The sequence below is a fragment of the Natrix helvetica genome (assembly GCF_964273705.1).
Source record: "Natrix helvetica genome assembly, chromosome: 13".
In the NCBI taxonomy this organism is placed as follows: Eukaryota; Metazoa; Chordata; class Lepidosauria; order Squamata; family Natricidae; genus Natrix; species Natrix helvetica.
In genome coordinates this window covers 6866786-6886885 of record NC_138557.1, presented here as the reverse complement: position 1 = coordinate 6886885, position 20100 = coordinate 6866786, and the positions used below count along the sequence as shown (strand labels likewise).

The 20100-nt window shown below is 45.6% G+C and overlaps 1 protein-coding gene across 1 annotated transcript in view; it reads left to right on the top strand.

Annotated features, from left to right (window-relative positions):
• Positions 1 to 20100, top strand: part of LOC309398650 (BOS complex subunit NOMO3-like) — a 31054-nt gene that overhangs the window by 9066 nt on the left and 1888 nt on the right. Inside the window, exons 9-29 of the mRNA XM_081965743.1 lie at positions 631 to 720; positions 868 to 973; positions 2347 to 2497; positions 2604 to 2781; positions 3896 to 4037; positions 5150 to 5281; positions 5763 to 5899; positions 6766 to 6853; positions 8306 to 8369; positions 9212 to 9307; positions 10631 to 10840; positions 11764 to 11846; positions 12707 to 12866; positions 13280 to 13406; positions 15372 to 15485; positions 15930 to 16057; positions 17183 to 17324; positions 17659 to 17742; positions 18754 to 18864; positions 19426 to 19527; positions 19932 to 20051. Coding sequence (XP_081821869.1) covers positions 631 to 720; positions 868 to 973; positions 2347 to 2497; positions 2604 to 2781; positions 3896 to 4037; positions 5150 to 5281; positions 5763 to 5899; positions 6766 to 6853; positions 8306 to 8369; positions 9212 to 9307; positions 10631 to 10840; positions 11764 to 11846; positions 12707 to 12866; positions 13280 to 13406; positions 15372 to 15485; positions 15930 to 16057; positions 17183 to 17324; positions 17659 to 17742; positions 18754 to 18864; positions 19426 to 19527; positions 19932 to 20051 — 2565 coding nt within the window. The remainder of the gene's footprint in view (positions 1 to 630; positions 721 to 867; positions 974 to 2346; positions 2498 to 2603; positions 2782 to 3895; positions 4038 to 5149; positions 5282 to 5762; positions 5900 to 6765; positions 6854 to 8305; positions 8370 to 9211; positions 9308 to 10630; positions 10841 to 11763; positions 11847 to 12706; positions 12867 to 13279; positions 13407 to 15371; positions 15486 to 15929; positions 16058 to 17182; positions 17325 to 17658; positions 17743 to 18753; positions 18865 to 19425; positions 19528 to 19931; positions 20052 to 20100) is intronic.

The window sequence follows — 20100 nt, the reverse complement described above, 5'->3', positions numbered from 1 at the left end:
AGAAAGCGGGTGTGTTGACAGCACAGTAAATTTAATTTTATTCCACACTAGCCAATAACCTGGCATTGCCCGGGTATTTATTTATAGGGGGGAAATGTCCATACCAAACATAATTTCTAACGTTGGATTTTCCCTCTTACCAGAGGGAGCCCCCTTATGGATTATTGTGAAGCCATTAGCATGGCAACTCCACTGTGCTGCACAGTAGAAGCCATTTTACGGCAGTACAGTAGAAGCCATTTTAAGGCACAACAGGATGTATCTTAACAGAATACACACCCTGAGGGGTATTAAGGGTGTTTTACCCCCCACAGTGTTTGTTTCCATAGAGTAAGTCATCTTTGGTTGTAATTGCTTGAGGCATTGCAGAATTATGCTGGAGAACACACACACACACAAAGACACACATTTATATATATATATAGATAGTCATGGACCAAAAAAAAACCCCAAAACAATCAAACCGTCCAACCCTAAAACCTAGATTTTCTACCCCAGTTACTAACCATGCATAGGAAAGGATTCTGGTTTAGCCGTATGTACAGATGTCTCCAATAGGATGGGAAGGATCTAGATTGGATTTGAACCTTAAACGACATTTTAAGCTCTGGGGTTGCTGTCTCCATCCAGGTACCCTTTTACAGAGGGGAGAGGATTACGTTCGACGTGGCCCCTTCCAAATTGGATTTTGTCGTGGAGCACGATAGTCTCAAAATCGAGGTAGATTCTGCCGGAAAGCTGCATTAATTCCGTTGGAAGGGCCCTCTTTTGGGAAAACGGGACGTTCGGAACAGTTTCGGAACTTTTTCAGAAAGGGGAGGGACGATAAAAGTCCATCAGGGTTCAAATTCTGTTCCTCCTTTTCAGCCAGTCTTCCATGTCATGGGCTTCTCGGTGACGGGCAGGATTTTGAACAGCCCCGAGGGTGAAGGAGTGCCGGATGCCACCGTGATCCTGAACAGCCAGTTTAAAGGTGGGTACCAGTTTTCATCTTGACCTGCATCGGGGATGTTCAAATTGGGCAACTTTTAAGACTGGTGGGACTTGAATAGAGCTGGAGGGGAACTTGGAGGCCTTCTAGTCCAGCCCTTTGCTCAAGCAGGAGAACCTTTGCCAGGGATGGCGAACCTTTTCGGCACGCGCAGCACTGAGTGCCCAAAAGGAAGCACTTCACGCGCGAACCGCGCAGGCTCTCGTCTGGGCCACACCCAGAAAGAAGAGCTTCCTGCACTGGAAAACTTCCAGTTCCTGGCATGTACATGTGCTCCACACATGCACACATGCCTTCAGCTGGCCGGCACTCATGCTCATACCATCAAACAACGACTGGCTTTTCCAGTTTCTGGCACTGCCGCTCTCACAAAGGCTAGCTGATCGTCGCGTGCTCATGCACGCCAGAAACCAGGGAAGAGGAACGGGCGATGCCCCGCCTGCCAAGCAACATGGCTCCACATGCCACTCCGGGCATGCGTGCCATAGCTTTGCCATCACGGGCCTATACTATTTCAGGTAAGCGTGTGCTGGCTGGGGAAGTCTGGGAGTTGAAGTCCACAAGTCTTAAAGGTTGTCAAGGTTGGACACCCCTGAAAGATTTGTGTGTAGAAGCAACAGTTGTACAAAAGGCAGTGCAGCGTTGTTGCAAAGACTTAGGAGAAATCTGTGGGGTTTAAAGGCTTTAAGAGGTGCTTACTATCTGTGGCAAATCTAGACGGCATACTAAAAAGCAGAGACATCCCCCTGCCAACACAAATGCGTCTAGTCAAGGCTGTGGTTTTCCCAGTTGCAATGGATGGCTGTGAAATTTGGACCATAAGGAAGTCTGAGCGCCAAAGAATGGAGGCCTTTGGACTCTGGTGCTGGAGAAGACTCCTGCAAGTCCCTTGGACTGCAAGGCCATCCAACCAGTCAGTCCTAGATGAGATCCACCCTGACTGCTCTGTAGAAGGCCAGATCCTGAAGAGGAAACTCAAAGACTTTAGCCACCTAAGGAGAAGGAAGAAGGACTCCCTGGAGAAGACCCTCATGCTAGGAACGATGGAGGGCAGAAGAAGAAGAAGAAGGGGATGGCAGAAAATGAGGTGGCTGGATGGAGTCACCGAAGCAGTCAGCGTGAGCTTAAATGGGCTCCAGAGGATGGTAGAGGACAGGAAGGCCTGGAGGAACGTTGTCCATGGGGTCGTGATGGGTTGGACATGACTTCTCAACAGCAACAATTTTTGGGGAATTCCCGACCTGTAGCCAGGAAAGTCAATAGGAATTCTGAAAGTTTAAGTCCCAGTTTCTTTGCAGGTGGATACTTTTATTTTTCTCACGCTTGCCTGCTTGTTCCTTTTTCCCCGCTTCCAGTTACTACCCGGTCGGATGGTTCTTTCCGCCTTGAAAACATCACCACCGGCACCTACACCATCCAGGCTCACAAAGACCACCTCTTCTTTGATACCATCACGGTGAAGATTGCTCCCAACACCCCACAGCTGGCTGACATCATAGTAACGGAGTGAGTGCCCTTTGAAGGTGTCCCTGCCTAACCGGAATTGGCCGTGTTTCTAGCCACCCATTTGAACTTCGCATTTATTTCTCCTTTGTTCCAAAACAAAACATAGATTCAGCGTCTGTGGGCAGATCTCCGTGACCCGCTTACCCGATTCGATCAAGCAGATCACCAAGTACAAAGTGAACATGTGGCCACAGGATAAGGATAAGGCTGTGCTGTTGACCACCGAAACTGATGCTCGCGGTGGGTTTTGTTTCAAGGCGAGACCAGGGTTATATGTTCTCCAGGTATGTTATTTTCTTTTCTTACTATTGCTTTTCTGTTCTTTTGTTTTGTGGTCGGTTTCTCCATTGAAATTTTGCCACTCTTAAGTACAATTAACATCAATATATATTTTTTAAAAACTAAAACAACAACAACAGGGAAATTGAGGCTTGTAATCTTTGGGGGCATGTCCCTTTCTTCATTTCATCTAGATTTTATTATTTATTCCATTTGGTTTTGCACCATCGGCAGTAAAAATGTCTTGTGGTTCAGTTTGGGATTGCTACGGAGGGGAAAGGGGTAATTATTCAATCTTGCATCGTTTGGACTACAGTTCCCACAATCTCTTAGGTAAAGGTAAAAGTTCCCCTCGCACATAGGTGCTAGTTGTTCCCGACTCTAGGGGGCGGAGCTCATCTCCCGTTTCAAAGCCGAAGAGCCAGCGCTGTCCAAAGACGTCTCTGTGGTCATGTGGCTGACATGACTACACGCCGAAGGCGCACGGAACGCTGTTCCCTTCCCACCAAAGGTGGTCCCTATTTTTCTACGTGCATTTTTTACATGCTTTTGAATTGCTAGGTTGGCAGAAGCTAGGACAAGTAACGGGCGCTCACTCTTTTACGCAGTGCTAGGGATTCGAACTGCCGAACCTCCAACCTTTCCGATCAACAAGCTCAGCATCTTAGCCACGTCCCTTATCTCTTAGTAGAGACTAAAGCAGACTCTAGTAGTACAGTTCCACAGTCTCTTGGTAGAATCTAGAATCTAAAGAGGACTGAGGTTTGGAATGCCCTGGGGAATTCACTCTGCCTCCTTCCTGATAGGTTTACCAGCTTTTTCCGAGTATAGAAACCAGTGGGCTGCATGCAGTTTCTTAAGCCAGGATTCCTTGTTTATCATACGTGAGGATCTGCTATGGGAGTCTGATACCTGCTACTTGCGTTTGATTGCAGCAACAGAACAGGGAAGATCTTCTGTGGTTCTAAGACAGTAGTAAAAAAGATTGCAGAAGTTGTGGCAAACATCACCAAAAAGAGCCATTGGCAGACGAACCGCCTAGAAGTTTTTATTTATTTTTTAATTGGATGCTTGGTTTTCCAAAAATCTATCCTGAATTCCTGAGTTGCTTTCTTGCAGGTCATTGTCCCCGATGCAGAAATGAGAGCCGGACTTGCTTTAAAACCCAAAGTCTTTCCTGTTAAGGTGGCTTCCAAGCCAGTGATGGATGTCATCTTCTCTCAGTTCTTGGCTTCTGTTTCCGGGAAGATCACTTGCTTGGGTAAGCTATTTTTTCCTCCTGGTCCACGAAAAACACAAGAGTGTGACACGTCCTTCCGTATGACTATAACTTTGTTGCTTGTATCTTTACGATTTACATTGTATTATTTAGTTTTGTCAGGGTAATGATTTAAGAGCTGACCAGCTGCTACAGTGATGTAGTGCTGGAAATGAATCAGCAAGGTTTTTGGGCTGATATCACTTTAAGAGCCTGTAATAAGAAGAGGCCCTGTTGGGGCATATCTCTCCAAGTTTGTTTCCGTGCTGTAATTGCTGATTGCTATTTGTTTGAGATCTGACGAAAGTACGTGTATGTATATATTCTTTGTAGATAAAACCACTATTTAAATACAAACCTCTGTTTACAGAATTTGCTCCTGGGTTGTCTCACGTAGTTACCCTGTGCGCAACTCTGACAAGTTTCTTAGTACAATTTATGTTGATTCTATCACTGTGTGGTATCTTAAGATTTATAATGAAAGTATTTTTATGATGACTAAGATCATAATTTATCACTTGCAGCTTAGTTTTTATGTACACTGAGAGCTTATGCACCGAAGAAAAATTCCTTGTGTGTCCATTCTATTCTATTCTTACTTCTATTCTACTCTTAATTCTATTCCACTCTATTCTTAATTCTATTCTATTCTTATTTCTATTCTACTCTATTCTTTATTCTATTCTATTCTTATTTCTATTCTATTCTACTCTTAATTCTACTTACTCTATTCTTATTTCTATTCTATTCTATTCATATTTCTGTTCTATTCTATTCTATTCTACTCTATTCTATTCTACTCTACTCCTATTCCTATCTCTACTCCTACTCCTATTCCTATCTCTACTCTACTCCTGTTCTACTCTACTCTATTCTATTCCTATTCTACACCACTCTACTCTACTCTTACTCTTACTCTATTCTACTCTACTCCTACTCCTATTCCTATCTTGGCTTCTGTTGCATTGGGCAGTTCACTATCTTGGGGTTCCCTTCTGATGGTCTGAGTAGTTGAAACCCCAAAATAGCCAGAAGTCCAGAGGAGGTGACTGGATTCACCTAGCCAACTGTTGTATGTTTCATCTGTTCTCATTCCTAGTTTCTCTTTCCTGCAGATGGCTGTGGGGAATTGATGGTGATACTTCAGTCCATCCTTCGGCCAGGAGAAAAACGGAGCCTCCAACTTGCATCCAAGTCAACCTCCTTGGCCTTCACCTTTGAAAATGTCCTGCCAGGCAAATACAAAAGTAAGAATCTAGCATGTCCTTACATCTTTTTAGCACAGTGCTTCTATCAGACGCCTTTTGTCAAGCTGGCCTCCCTCAGTAACCCAGAAAGAAACCACTTAACTCCATTTTGCAGAATTAAGAGTACTTTTACTGGTTGTGAAAAGATAGCAGGTAAGCAAAGCAAGATCTGAGGCAAAAGCGCGCGCAATCATACATACCAGGCCGTTTTTTGCTCGTTTCCCACCCACCCCCAGGAGCACTCTACAAGCCTCCCAAAGCTCTGCGTGCCCTCCCTTTTTTGTGCAAAAAACAAGGCATGCAGAGGGTTTGGGAAGCCTGCAGAGTGAAAAAACTTTTTTTTTAATTAGCCTCTTCAAAATCACGGTGCGTCTTATACTCTAGTGCATCTTATAGTCCGAAAAATACGGTACTTAGAAACCCAGCTGGTTAGTGAGGCTTCTATCTTTCCACGATCCAATTTTTTTTTCTTAATTTCAAGTGAGCATCATCCAAGAAGACTGGTGTTGGAAGAATAAATCCTTGGAGATAGAAGTTGTGGAGGAGGATGTATCGGGCATTGAATTCCGCCAAACGGGTTATATGCTGCGATGTTCTCTTTCCCACGCCATTACTTTGGTAGGTAACCAAATCAAATTCATGTAACCGTTCATGGGCCTCGGTGGTGCAGTGGTTAGAGCGCAGCACTGCAGGCTTCTTCTTACTGAACTATAGGTAGACCTCTACTTACAAACAGTTTAGAATAGAAAAGAATAGAATAGAATAGCAGAGTTGGAAGGGACCTTGGAGGTCTTCTAGTCCAACCCCCTGCCTAGGCAGGAAACCCTATACCGTTTCAGACAAATGGCTATCCAACATCTTCTTAAAGACTTCCAGTGTCGGAGCATTCACAATTTCTGGAGGCAAGTTGTTCCACTGGTTAATTGTTCTCACTGTCAGGAAATTTCTCCCTAGTTCTAAGTTGCTTCTCTCCTCGATTAGTTTCCACCCATTGCTTTTTGTTCTGCCTTCAGGTGCTTTGGAGAATAGTTTGACTCCCTCTTCTTTGTGGCCGCCCCGAGATATTGGAAGACTGCTAGTTTGTTTAGTGACTCTTCAAAGTTACAACAGAACTTTGGCTTACGACCATTTTTCACACTTACGACCACCGCAACATTCCCCGTGGTCATGTGATCAAAATTCAGACACTTAGCAACTGACTCAGGAGGATTGTGGTGTCCCGGGATCATGGGATCCCCTGACGAGCAAAATCACAGGGAAGCAAAATTTAAAAAAACACCTAACTAACTTAACGACTTCCAACGATTCAGTGGCAGGAAAGGTCCTAAAATGCGGCACAGTTCACTTAATACATGTTTCATTTAGCGACAGGAATTTGGGGCTCGATTGTAAGTCGAGGGCTACCTGTACACAAATGTCTTCTGGCTTAGGCCTTCAGCTTATTTCTCTCTCCATCTTTTGACCGGGATTTTAATGCTCTTTAGGAATTCTACCAAGATGGAAACGGACCGGAAAATGTTGGTGTTTACAACTTGTCCAAAGGTGTCAACAGGTTCTGCCTCTCCAAGCCAGGTAGGAATCCTTAGGGGGGAAACAAGTCAAAAACAAAAGAAGTTTCCTTGCAGCACGTTTTGGAGATAAAGATAAAACAGGAGAAGATCATTTTTGGAGATAAAATATGTCAAGTCAGATGGTCATAAAAATGAAAGGCGCACCTTTTATACTCCTAAAGCACAGTTTGGTTTGTGATATTTTGACTGCGTGCGTGTGTGTAATGTGAGAGCCAGCCATTTCTGATTAATTCAGCAGATACTTTGGTTTGGGAGCTGCCCGAACCAGATCAGAGAAAAAGTGAGTTGATCCACACGTTGTTGAAGTTGACTTGATGACTTCTGTTTAAGACAAGGGTCGGCAATTTGTAGCTCTGGAGCCGCATGTGGCAATTTCATCCCTCTGCTGCGGCTCCCTGTTGCCGGTCAACTCCGCAATTGATAGGGCTTTTGGTTAGGACAGGTAGAGGAAAAAGGACACTGAGCTAGGAGGAGACTCTATGGTGGGGGGAACCGGACATCTGGTCAGCTCCAGAATTGAATGGAGGGCTTCCAGTTAGGACCTTTGTAGCTCTTTGAGTGTTTAAGATTGCTGACCCCTGGTTTAAGATGACAATTGGGTAGAAAGGAGTTGAGGTCAAGAAGAAGAAAAGGAGTTGAGGTCAAGAAGAAGAAAAGAAGACCTTCTGTTTTTCTTAACCCCAAAGAAATAGGGGTGTAGGTTTTGGGGCAAACTTAAATTAGAGTAATTATCGTTTGATGCAATACCTGGATGAACGAGGCGTATTTAATAATGAGAACACAGCAGAAGAACCTGTGGGTTGAAATAGTTTGGAAATAGTGGTGAACCGCTTGGCTTCTTTTCAAAACCTAATGCTTTCAAGTTGCCAATGAACTAGGGTGGGGGGGAGGAAAGGGGGAAATGGAATGGCGAGAAGATATGTGGAGGTCCTGGGAGCATGGAAGCCATCAAGGTCACCGCTGCAGGTGCTTGGGAAGGAGATGGACTGTTCCCATAACAAAAGGATGTCTCATTATTGGACAGTGCGCTCACCCAGGGGTGGGGAGAAGGGGAAACTCTTGTTTAACCCGGCGAGGATTTGCACGGGAAAACCAGAGCTGGTTTTGTTTCTTCAGTACCCAATAAAGTTTTAACTTTTGGGAATTCAAACCTCCTGAGAGTGTTTGCTTGTTAGTCGGACAGCTGACCCCGTCTTTGTGTAGCTGACAAAACTCAAGAACCGTGTGGATTTCAGAAAAGGCTAAGGTAAAAATATAAACCTTGAAAGCTGAAAAAAACAAAGTTCTCAGCAGACGTAACAGCATGCCAGTTAAGGCAGAGCCTCTGAAGAATTTCCTTCCCACGGCCTCTGCTTGTGGTGCGTCTTTAAAAACTAGTCCAACTCCTTTGCCAGCTTCTCATGAGCTTGAACGGTTTTGAAATATGAGGCGGTGTTTTGTTCATCCTCTCCAGGTGTGTATGAAGTAACACCCCGCTCCTGCCACCGATTTGAGCACGAATACTACACCTACGACACGTAAGCATGGTTGATGGGGAAATATTTTGGACGGTGTCCCATCAGGAGTCCGAAGGAAGTGATCTGAGGGTTGCTTGGGCAGATGTGAGACAATTGCTTCTTTGTGGGTCTCAAAACCTTTCCGCTTCAGAAGGTGGGAGAGGCCAACTTGCCTTGTGAGGAAATGGGGCCCTTTCTGATTAGCCATGCTCTCACCTTGGCAGTGGGTGCAGTCAATGATTCAAATGCTGTCCAGCTAGAAATGACATGAGAAAGGAAACATGCAACCACATGCCGGAAGAGCAACGGGTGACGGGTGGCATGCCCAGAGACTGGCATGTGTGCCACGGGTTCGCCATCACGGGGGTAGACAAAGAAATTGTTTCCATTACTATAAAATAACTTCGATAAGCTGTGTCAGTCTTGTTCCATTTTTTTAGACTTGAGACCCAACTGTAGTGAACTACATTTTCCTTTCTAAATTTCTGTAACCTGTAGGGGTGGTTGTGAACCACTTACCGTATTTTTTTCAGAGTAAGACGCTCCTAAGTATAAGACGCACTTAGCTTTTGGAGAGGAAAACAAGGGGAGAAAAAATCTGCCTCCCCGCAATTTGCCTCATTGCAGCAAACAGCAAATATCACTTTCAATTTCAAGTTTAAGCACGGCTTCCCGATGATCAGCTGTTTCAGGCTGCAGGGTGTGTCTTATACTCCGAAAAATACGGTAGGCTGCAGAAGTTTCAAAAGGTTTCCTGACAATAAGGTCATTTGGGCTTCTTGTATCCAAACTCTGATGGGAGCTGACGCTTGAGAGTTACGTTTTTCTTGTAATTCCGCTTTTTGGTTGGGTTTTTGATCCAGGTCCGCTCCAAGTATCTTGACCTTGACTGCAATTCGTCACCACGTGCTTGGAACAATTACCACGGACAAACTGATGGACGTGATGGTGACCATTCGGTAAGAGTCTGATGGGCTTCAGAAGGCTGTCCTTGAAAGGCGTTTCAACTTTGGTCCAGCGTTGGTGGTTCTTGACTAGACCAGGATGGAGGAACTGAGATACATTCTGGCATCTTTATCTCTCTAGATTTCAAGTCCTCTATTTTCTTCTTCATTTCATAGAAGTTAATAGAAACTAGGAATGTCAGATGTTCTCCAAATGTTGCTGAACTGAGACCAACAACATATAGCCAGCATGGTCCATAGCGATAGGCTCTGGGGAATGTGTTGCAGCAATATTTGAAATACTACTGTTCTGACCTAGGCTTCCTGAGAAAGCATAAATCACAATCTTAGTCCTCAGAACCTTCTTGTATTTCTACGGCTGTGAATTATGGTCATTCACAGTCCGCAAGGCTTCACAAACAGTCTGTGAAGGTTCCGGCAGATGTCTGCTTGAGTTGCCACAGTCTTTCAGGGGGAATGTTATTAAACACCCACCTTATCTCCCTGGGAATGCTGCAAGAGGCCTAATTGCCCAATGCAGAGCAAGGCCAAACTTAGCACAGAGTCAAACAGAACTTTTCAAAGCTTGAACCGACCAGATGAACTAATTGCTTCCTGCAAAAGCTCACGTCCCATTCACTCCTCTTTTATGTCTTAGGCTAATCATCTCCAAGCCTTACTCCCAAGTCGACCCTGTTTTCTGAATTGTTCTTGCTTTGTGGCAGCTCTGCACATGCGCACATTGGGAACAGGCTCCCGCTGTTCTTCTGCCTCACCAATGTCTGACTCTGAAGGCAGCTGATAACTGTCAAATGGCCCTGGTCCCCTCTCTGCCTCCGACACAGAGCCCTCATCAGAGCCTTCCCCAGACTCCAGGACTGGCCCATGTTCCTCCCCAACCTCCTCACTGTCTGAATCTGTTGCCAGCTCTGCTGGTGGGCCACAACAACTACAAAGTCCTTAACTCCTGCCAAAACATATGATATATTACAAGTTCCCCTAGTCCAGACTGGCCCATGTTTGATCTGATGGCCATACTAGCCTGGGAGTTCCTTCATTGCAATAATCCAGGGATGGTTCATTTGCTTTGAATGCAGGAACGATGAGTTCTTTAGATAAGGAGTTCCTAGTAGTAGAAGACCAGAAGAGGACATTAAACGTGTTGTGGATGCTCTTCCTCGTTGACATGGAGTTGGAGGTCTCCTATACGTCTTTTGCGTGCTGGGTTGGGGGGGACGATGGTTCTCGTTTAGTCCTTGATGCATCGGATGACATAGTTGAGTTCCAAAGACTGAAGAAGCTGCAGTGGCTTTCACAAGGCAACATTTCCTCCCTTAGGTCTTCGATCGACAGCGAGCCTGATTTGGTGCTTGGGCCATTGAAATCCCAACAAGAACTACGTCAGGAGCAGCAACGGGCTGAAATAGAGACTCGCCGGCAGGAGAGAGAGAAGAAAGGACCAGATGAAGAAGGCTCCAAGCCACCAGTTCAGGAAGTGGTGGAGGAGCTCTTAGGTCCATTCCACTATGACTTTTCCTATTGGGCAAGGTATGTTGACTTTATGTTGAAGAAAGCCCCTTTTGCGTGTTGGTTTCTATTCTGCCTTGTATGATTTTTACAAATAATACATTGAACACGTCCAACAGAACGTCTTTCTCCTATAGTCCCCACAACGACAACCCTGTGAGTTGGGCTGAGAGAGAGAGAGAGAGTGTGACTGGCCTCAACCGGTTTAGGGGTGGGACTAGAACTCAACGTCTTCTGGTGATTGGACCAAAGTCACCCAGTTGGCTTTCATGGCTAAGGTGGGACTAGAACTCACTGTCTTCTGGTAATTGGACCAAAGTCACCCAGTTGGCTTTCATGGCTAAGGTGGGACTAGAACTCACCGTCTTCTGGTGATTGGACCAAAGTCACCTAGCTGGCTTTCATGGCTAAGGTTGGGACTAGAACTCTTGGTCTCTTACATTCAGAGCAGTTGAAAGGGGGTTCCTTCAAATTGCCTTGGAGTGACAGTTTAGACCAGGGGTTGACAACCTTAAACACTCAAAGAGCCACAAAGGTCCTAACAGGAAGCCCCCCGTTCAATTCTGGAGCCAACCGGAAGTCCGGTTCCCCCACCATAGAGTCTCCTCCTAGCACGGCATCCTTTTTCCTCTACCTGCCCTAACCGGAAGCCCTATCAATTGTGATGCCAACCGGCGACAGGGAGCCGCAGCAGAGGGATGAAAGAGCCACACGAGGCTCCAGAGCTGCAGATTGCTGACCCCTGGTTTAGACTAAACCAGGTATGAGACTCCAGATGCAGTTTGCCATTTAAATTTTTTGGGCTTTGCAATTTAAAATGCAATAACTAAACTCATGTTCAACTAGCTATGAATTTAGGGCCACTAGGAGTCGCACGACAAATCTTTGGAAAATTTTGGACTAAATAGTCTTAAGGTCCAACCCTCTTGTTGTGTGATTTGTAGATCTGGAGAGAAAATCACAGTGACCCCATCCTCTAAAGAACTTCTTTTCTACCCTCCTTCCATCGAAACCGTGGTCAGTGGTGGTAAGTCTTGGCAGTCATTCCGTGGTGTTTCCAAGGCATCTCCCAAGTGGGGACAGCAGGGAACCAGGGAAAACAGAATTCCTTCTGCTAGAAATCTGAAAGAATGATCACGAGTTAAAAGTGGAGCGTGTGAGTCCCCCAAACCCAAGAAAGACAAAAGAGTTACCGTATTTTTCGGAGTATAAGACGCACCAAGATTTTAAAGAGGCAAATTTTTTAAAAGGTTTTTGCACTCTGCAGACCTTCCCAAAAATGGCCCGTTTTCCACAGAAATGGGCCCATTTTTTATCCAAAAAAAGGGCATGCATAGCCTTTAGGAGGCGCTCAGAGTGCTCCTGGGGGCTGGGGGGGGGGACAACCAAAAAACGGCCCATTTTTCGCTCAGTTTTGCCCTCCCCAGCCCCCAGGAGCACTCTGGAAGCCTCCTAAAGGCCATTTTTACAAAGGGGGCGGGCTTTCGGGAGGCTAAAAATGTTGTATTCAGTGTATAAGACGCACCCAGATTTTCACCCTCTTTTTTGAGGGGAAAAAAGGTGTGTCTTATACTCCGAAAAATAATACAGTACTTCTAAGGAGCTTCTTTGATTGTTCCTCAACCGATAGACAGATTCTTGCCAAACTAAAGCAGATTATTTGCACCTTTAAAGATATACTCCAGAGAACTTCTACACAGTCTTTAAGTCCAACCCTTCCTGAATTCCACTCTTACCTGGCACCAATTTAGTGCTGACCATTAGTTGACTAGATTCTTGCGTATACAGCAGTGGCCAAAATTGTAGAAACCGCAATTCTGATCTAGAACGACTGCAAATTTTTGCCACTTCCTCACCATCGTTCTCCCTGCCTTTTTTTTCCCCCAGAAAGCTGCCCTGGGAAGCTGATAGAGATATACGGCAAAGCGGGTCTCTTCCTGGAAGGGCAGATTCACCCCGAATTGGAGGGAGTTGAGATCATAATTTCTGAAAAAGGAGCGCCTTCCCCCCTGATCACGGTTTTCACAGATGACAAAGGTTCCTACAGGTAAATTCTAGTCCACGGGGTTCGACTAGAGCAGCAGTCACCCACCGGGGGTCCGTGATAACATTTTGGTGGTCTACAGAAAAATTCCTTGCATTTTTCATATTGCACTAAATCAAGGGGTCCTCAAACTACGGCCCCTGGGATGGATACGTGCAATGAATGCTTGTGTTGCTGCAGAGAGTCCCCCCCCCTTTGGGGTCTTTTTGTGTGGGTCGGAGGGGTGGGGGGAATTCTGACTTGGGGTCTGCTTCAGCCTCCTGATGGGGGGCTTTGGGCAAAGGCTGGAGGGAAGCGCCGCTAGTGGCGAAGAGCCAGAGGGCCTCGTTCCAGTGGGACAGCTTCATGTCAATTGAGATTCTCTGCTTTGTCTTCCTCCTCCTCCCCAACCCTCCTCCCCCCCCCACCCCAAAAAGTGTGGGACCGCTTCACAGCAACCTGGAATACACCGTGACTGCTCAGAAGGAAGGGTTCATTTTGAGTGGCGTGGAGGAAACGCTTGGAGATTTCAAAGCTTTCGCTCTTGCTGGGGTCACTTTTGAGGTAAACCTTCTTCAGATCTTCTGGGGAAACCATGCTTGCTACTCCCCCCCTTGCTTCTTTAGACTATTTGGGTTGTGTCTTTAGAACAGCGGGGATATGTTGTCTGAGACTGTAGTAAAGGGAACCCTTTGATTTACGACCACAATTGGAATCGGATCACAATTTCAGCGTCAAGCAAATGTTTGGGGCCAGATAGGTTCCTTTTCAAACTTCTGAAATCTAGGACGGGCGTCAGCTCCAGGGCCACATGCGGCTCTTTCGTCCCTCTGCTGCGGCTCCCTATTAGGGCGATCCCACAACGTTTCCCACAGAAAAGAAGACACCGGGAGTCACAAAACCTGGATAGGCATGACTGGGGTGGTGGTGGTGGTGTGTCATGTGACTGGGTGGGAGTGAGAGACGTTAAATTGGCCACGCCCACCCAGGTTTTTGCGGCTCCCGGTGTTTTTCTTTTCTTTGGGAAATGGATCCAAATGGCTCTTTTGAGCGTTTAAGGTTGCAGACCCTGATCTAGCTAGTACAATTTTCTTTCAGTCTAAATCTGCAGCAATTTATATTTCTTCCTCGACCTGCCTACGTTGGATTTTGCTTGACCTGAGTCTCTGGGGAAGGTTGAATAACCCGGTTGAAGGCCTCTTGTTGTGTCCTTGGTGGTTTTATTGTAAGGGTTTCATTCACAAACTTGGAAATATCATCAGTGCTAGGAGGGAGTGGGGTTTGAGAGCAAGCCCCACTCCCTTACTAGCACTGATAATGTTACTTAGTTGGGTCATGAAGATAGCCAAGCTCAAGAGCACCAGTGTCACCACAGTTCAAGTCTGACCTGCAGATGATCTCCTGAAGGCCATTTCTTCCTAGGCCCAAAGGTGCTTTTTCAAGAGGCAACTGGTCTTTCTGGTTTGGGACAACCGTGACCTGGATGACTGAGAATAGAATAAAGAATAGAATAGAATAGAATAACAGAACAGAATAGAATAACAGAACAGAATAGAATTAAGAATAGAATGGAATAATGGAATGAAGAATAGAATAGAAATAGAAATTAAGAATAGAATGGAAGTTCAGAATAGAATAGAATAGAAAATATGGAATGGAATGGAATAGAATGGAATTGAATAGAATAGAAATTCTGAATAGAATTAGAATAAAATAGAATAAAAATTCAGAATAGAACAGACTAACAGAATAGAATTAAGAATAGAATAGAATAATGGAATGAGGGATAGAATAGAAATAGAAATTAAGAATACAATAGAGATTAAGAATAGAATAGAATAATGGAATGAAGAATAGAAATAGAAATTAAGAATAGAATGGAAATTAAGAATAGAATAGAATAATGGGATGAAGAAATAGAAATTAAGAATAGAATGGAAATTCAGAAAGAATAGAATAGAAAATATGGAATGGAATAGAGTAGAATTGAATAGAATAGAATAAAAATTCAGAATATAATTAGAATAGAATAAAAATTCAGAATAGAATTAGAATAGAATAGAATAGCATTCTTTATTGGCCAAGTGTGATTGGACACGCAAGGAATTTGTCTTTGGTGCAGATGCTCTCAGTGTACATACCAAGACAAGATACATTCGTCAGGAATCATAAGGTCCAAGACTTAATGATAGTCAGAGGGTACAAATAAGCAATTAGGAAGCAATCAATGTCAATATAAACCGTAAGGATACAAGCAACAAATCTCCCTAGACATGTCTTCCTTGGCTTTTCCTTGGCAGAAATTGAAAAGTTAGGTCCTACTTGGAGATCTTCAAATAAGAGACTACCATACTACGGAAATAGAAGGAAATCTGTTGGGTGAACCCTTGTTCAGCTTCAAGAGACATGTAGTTACTGGTGTTCTTCCATCTTCCTTCAAAAAAGTCAGATTGATCCTTTAATCTGGACCACTGAGGCTGCGCTGAGCCAACTTTGATAGCACGTTGCTTACATTTTTCGTTTGGACAGATTAAATCCGAAGATGGCCATCCCCTTGTAGGAGTTCTCCTCTCGCTCAGTGGTGGTACCTTTCGCTCCAACCTCCTGACTCAGGACGATGGCAGGCTGACCTTCCCCAACTTGGTAATGGCTTTTATATTTACAGTTTCGGCCAGGCCACCAAAGGGAGGGAAATATCCACCCACTTGCTTCTCCTTCCGAAAGGTTGCCCCACAGCCGTCTCCACCTCCAGCCAGTTAGACTTTTGGGATAGGGGATGATGAGAGCTATGGCCCAGTTTGGATGGGCCCAACTTGAGGTTGACTGGAATAGAGTCTAGTCTAGTTTAGTTTGGTTTAAATTAATTTAGTTTACTTTATTGTCATTGCGCCTCGTACGGCGAAGTTGAATGACATCTTCAGGGTACATTATAACTATAAAAATAAAACACAAACAGACCTCCTTTGCATTCCATACAATTGAATTGAAACCCCCTGATATGGCACTAATATTTTCTTTTGGCTCCGGGGTGTGTAAATAGGTTAGGGAGGGGGGAATAACAGTCAACAAAGGCTTCTCCTTTCGCAGAGTCCTGGTCAGTACTACTTCAAGCCAATGATGAAAGAGTTTCGCTTCGAGCCCTCCTCTCAAATGATTGAAGTTCAGGAGGGCCAGAATCTTAAAATCGCCATCGTTGGTTACCGTACGGCTTACAGGTCAGTAAATGGGAACTTTTGCTAGTTCAGGGCCCAGGGATGGGGAATTGGGGCTGAATTTGGTGGAATTAGCTTAACCGGAGAGCAGGAATGTAGAGAATGGGAACAAGTCCTCTTTAAGGAGTAGGAGGATGGTAGAGATAAGAGGTCTAAGTCTTCTGAGAGGATGGGATTGAAAGAGAAGTTGAAGGAGCTGAGATCCGCCTGAATATACATTCTGAATTACCACCCAGCTGGCTTCGTATTTAAGGTGGGAATAGAACTTTACCTGTGATTGGCTCCCAGTCACCAGGTTTTTATGCCTAAGGTGGGACTAGAACTCATCATCTTCTGGTGATTGGCTCATAGTCGCCAGGTTTTCATGCCAAAGGCGGAACTAGAACTCACTGTCTCCTGGTGATTGGCCCAAAGTCACCCAGCTGGTTTTTTCAAGCCTAAGGCTGAACTAGAACTTACCCATCTCCTGGTTTCTAGGCCAGCACCTTAACCTTGCATCAAATTTTAATTCAAGGGTGTTACTTGAGCCTTACCTTCTGTTGTGGCCCACCAGCAGAGCTGGCAGCATATTCGGACAGTGAGGAGGTTGGGGAGGAAGATGGGCCAGTCCTGGAATCTGGGGAAGGCTCGGATGAGGGCTCTGTCTTGGAGGCAGAGTGGGGGCAGAGCCGTATGCCAGTTATCAGCTGCCTTCAGAGTCAGGCATCAGTGAGGCAGACGAACAGCTGGAGCCTGTTCCCAGTGTGCGCATGCGCAGAGTTGCCAGATGAAGGGAACAGCTAAAGAACAGGGGTCGACTTGGGAGTAAGGCCACAGGTGGACGATGAATGGCCCCTCCCAGAGGAAATAAAAGAGGAACGAAAGGGGAGTGGAGTTTGCAGGAGACAATTAGTTCGCTTAATTAGTTCATGACTCTCCGAGACTCCTTGCCAAGTTCTGCAGAGATCGGCCTGGCAGCTCTCCAAGCCAGATAAGGTCTGTGACTGTAAATCCTCCTTTGAAAGACTTTGCTGGATGTAAATGAGCAGAATTCACAGTCAATTAATAAAAGGGGGTTTTGTCGGGACCAGGAGTTTGCTTCCTGCTCTTGGGAAGCCTCGGTCAGAACACCTTCCTCCCCTTCTCCAGCTGCTACGGCACGGTTTCTTCTCTGAATGGGGAACCCGAGCAAGGGATTGCGGTGGAAGCGGTAGGACAGGGGGAGTGTGCCCTCTACGGAGAAGACACCATCACAGATGAAGAGGGGAGATTCCGGCTACGGGGTCTGCTGGTGAGTCCCTTAAAAACAGCAGAATTGGTGCAAGCTCCTCTTGGGTTTGAGTTAAGCCACTGGCAGTTTTTAAGGGGGTGGTTGTAACTCCAAAGCCCTGGATTTACTCATCATACTAAGACATAATATGCTGGGTGAACCCCCTTCTTTTAATTAGAAAATGGGGATTTGTGGATTAGCATCAGGTGAATCCAGCTGCTCAACGTCTTCTTTAACAAGTTGTGATTCAGTGAAGTCACGGCTGGGGCGAAAGCCGTTGTGTAGGTCGTAATGACAATGGTTAACCTTGGGATTGTTAATCTGTGTTGTTTTTCTTAATTTTATACCTGAAAAGCCATCCTGCCTGTATCACATTCAACTGAAAGCCGAAGGCAATGATCACATTGAAAGAGCTCTCCCACAGCATTCGGCTATTCAGGTAAGGTGGGTGGGTGAGTGAGTGAGTGAGTGAGAGGTGTTCTGTTAAACTTGGTGTTCTGACTAAGGCTTCCCAAGAGCACGAAGCAAACTCCTGGTCCCAACAAAAACCCCTTTTATTAATTGACTGTGAATTCTGCTCATTCACCTCCAGCAATGTCTTTCAAGGGAGGATTTACAGTCACTGGCTAGGAGAGCTGCTAGGCGGATATCTGCAAAACTTGGCAAGGAGTCTCAGAGAGTCACGAACCAATTAACGAACTAATGGTCTCCTGCAAACTCCACTCCCCTTTCGCTCCTCTTTTATTTCCTCTGGGAGGGGGCATTCACCGTCCACCTTACTCCCAAGTCGATCCTTGTTCTTTGGCTGTTCCCTTCGTCTGGCAACTCTGCGCATGAGCACACTGGGAACAGGCTCCAGCTGTTCTTCTGCCTCACTGATGTCTGACTCCGAAGGCAGCTGATAACTGTCAGACGGTTCTGGCCCCCTTCTCTGCTTCCGACACAGAGCCCTCATCAGAGCCTTCCCCAGACTCCAGGACTGGCCCATCTTCCTCCCCAACCTCCTCACTGTCCGAATCTGCTGCCAGCTCCACTGGCGGGCCACAACACTGACAGGCTACCAATAACCAGAATTTTCCATACAGGAAATTGGTTCCAAAATAAGAACTCTCCTTGGGGGAGTTCGGAGAGGGAAGCTATGGAGTAGCTAACCCAGTTTTGTTTTAAATGAGGTGATTATCTTCAGTTGAGCGCAAGTTTCAATTTTGAAATTAAAACCTTTGGGACCCTCTGAGCTCTGAAGTTCCTTCCCCAAGAGTATTGCACGCTTCCACTTTCTTCCCCCACAAGCCGCCAAGGAGTTGAAATGTTTTTTCCCCCCCCCCCCCCGATTGCAAACCGGATGAGGTGGCACGACTTGACCGGCGTTCCTGTTCCTCGTCAGCCTTCCCCTTCCTCAACCCGTAACCCTTTGTCCCCCCCCCCCCCCCCAACATCTTCCAAATTGTAGGTCGGCAGTGATGACGTCGACAACGTGAACATTGTGGCTTTTCGCCAAATCAACCAATTTGATCTGAGCGGAAATGTGATCACTCCTTCTGAGTATCTCCCTACCTTATGGGTGAGTTAAGGACGGGTAGGAATTGTCCAGTGGTTTTTTTTTTCCCAGGGTGCAGAAAGATTGGGGGGCGGGGGGGGGGGGGGAGAACCGGCACTAAACTGGGAATAAAAATACTCAGCTATTTGCTGCTTCTGGTCCAGAATAGGAGCAATCACAGAACCTGCAAATTGCTACTAGGCATTGGAGTAAAAACAAATGAGGTTTCTTAAGGAATTGCTGATAGCCACAGCTCGCAGGTGTCTCAGTGGCTAAGATGCTGAGCTTGTTGATCAGAAAGGTTTGGCAGTTCGAATCCCTAGCACCCCGTAACGGAGTGAGCTCCCGTGACTTGTCCCAGCTTCTGCCAACCTAGCAGTTCGAAAGCACGTAAAAAAATGCAACTAGAAAAATAAGGGACCACCTTTGGTGGGAAGGGAACAGCGTTCCGTCCGCCTTCGGTGTTGAGTCATGCCGGCCACATGACCACGGAGACGTCTTCGGACAGCGAGGGGAACCTTTACCCTTACCTTTATCTCTTATTTAACAATGACTGTTGTCTGTATGTGTGTGTTTTCTCCCCAGGTGAAACTTTACAAAAGTGAAAACTTGGACAATCCGGTTCACACCGTCTCACTTGGCCAGTCGTTATTCTTCCATTTTCCACCTCTGCTCCGGGATGGAGAGGTAATGATCTTCATACATCCCGCCTTAGGCATGAAAGCCGGTTGGGTGATTTTGGAATAAACACCAGGAGACTGGGAGTTCTAGTCCTGACTTTGAGCCAATCACTTCCTCTCTCAGCCCAACCCACCTCACAGGACTGTTGTGGGGAAAAGTAGGAAGAAGAAGGCATGTTGGATATGTTCCCTGCCCTGAGTTATTTGTAAAAATTAATAAAGGCAGGATATAAGCAAACAAACTGACTGACCGGTTGAAATGATGTAAAATCAACTGGTGGTGTTGGAGTAAATGCCTGCCTAGAAGAACATCTGAATGTGATTCAGATTCTGTTGTCTTCCTTACTTTTTTTGTTAAGCTTGTTTTATTTTGTTTTTTTATTTTTCCTTTCTCCATTCCCTCTCTGCTAGAATTACATGGTGCTTTTAGATTCCACCCTGTCGAAGTCCCAGTATGACTACACCCTACCTCAAGTCTCATTCACCACCATCGGATACCACAAGCACATCACCTTGGTTTTTAATCCTACGGTAAGGTTCTACAAATTTCTGGAGAGAGAGAGAGAGAGATACAGAGACA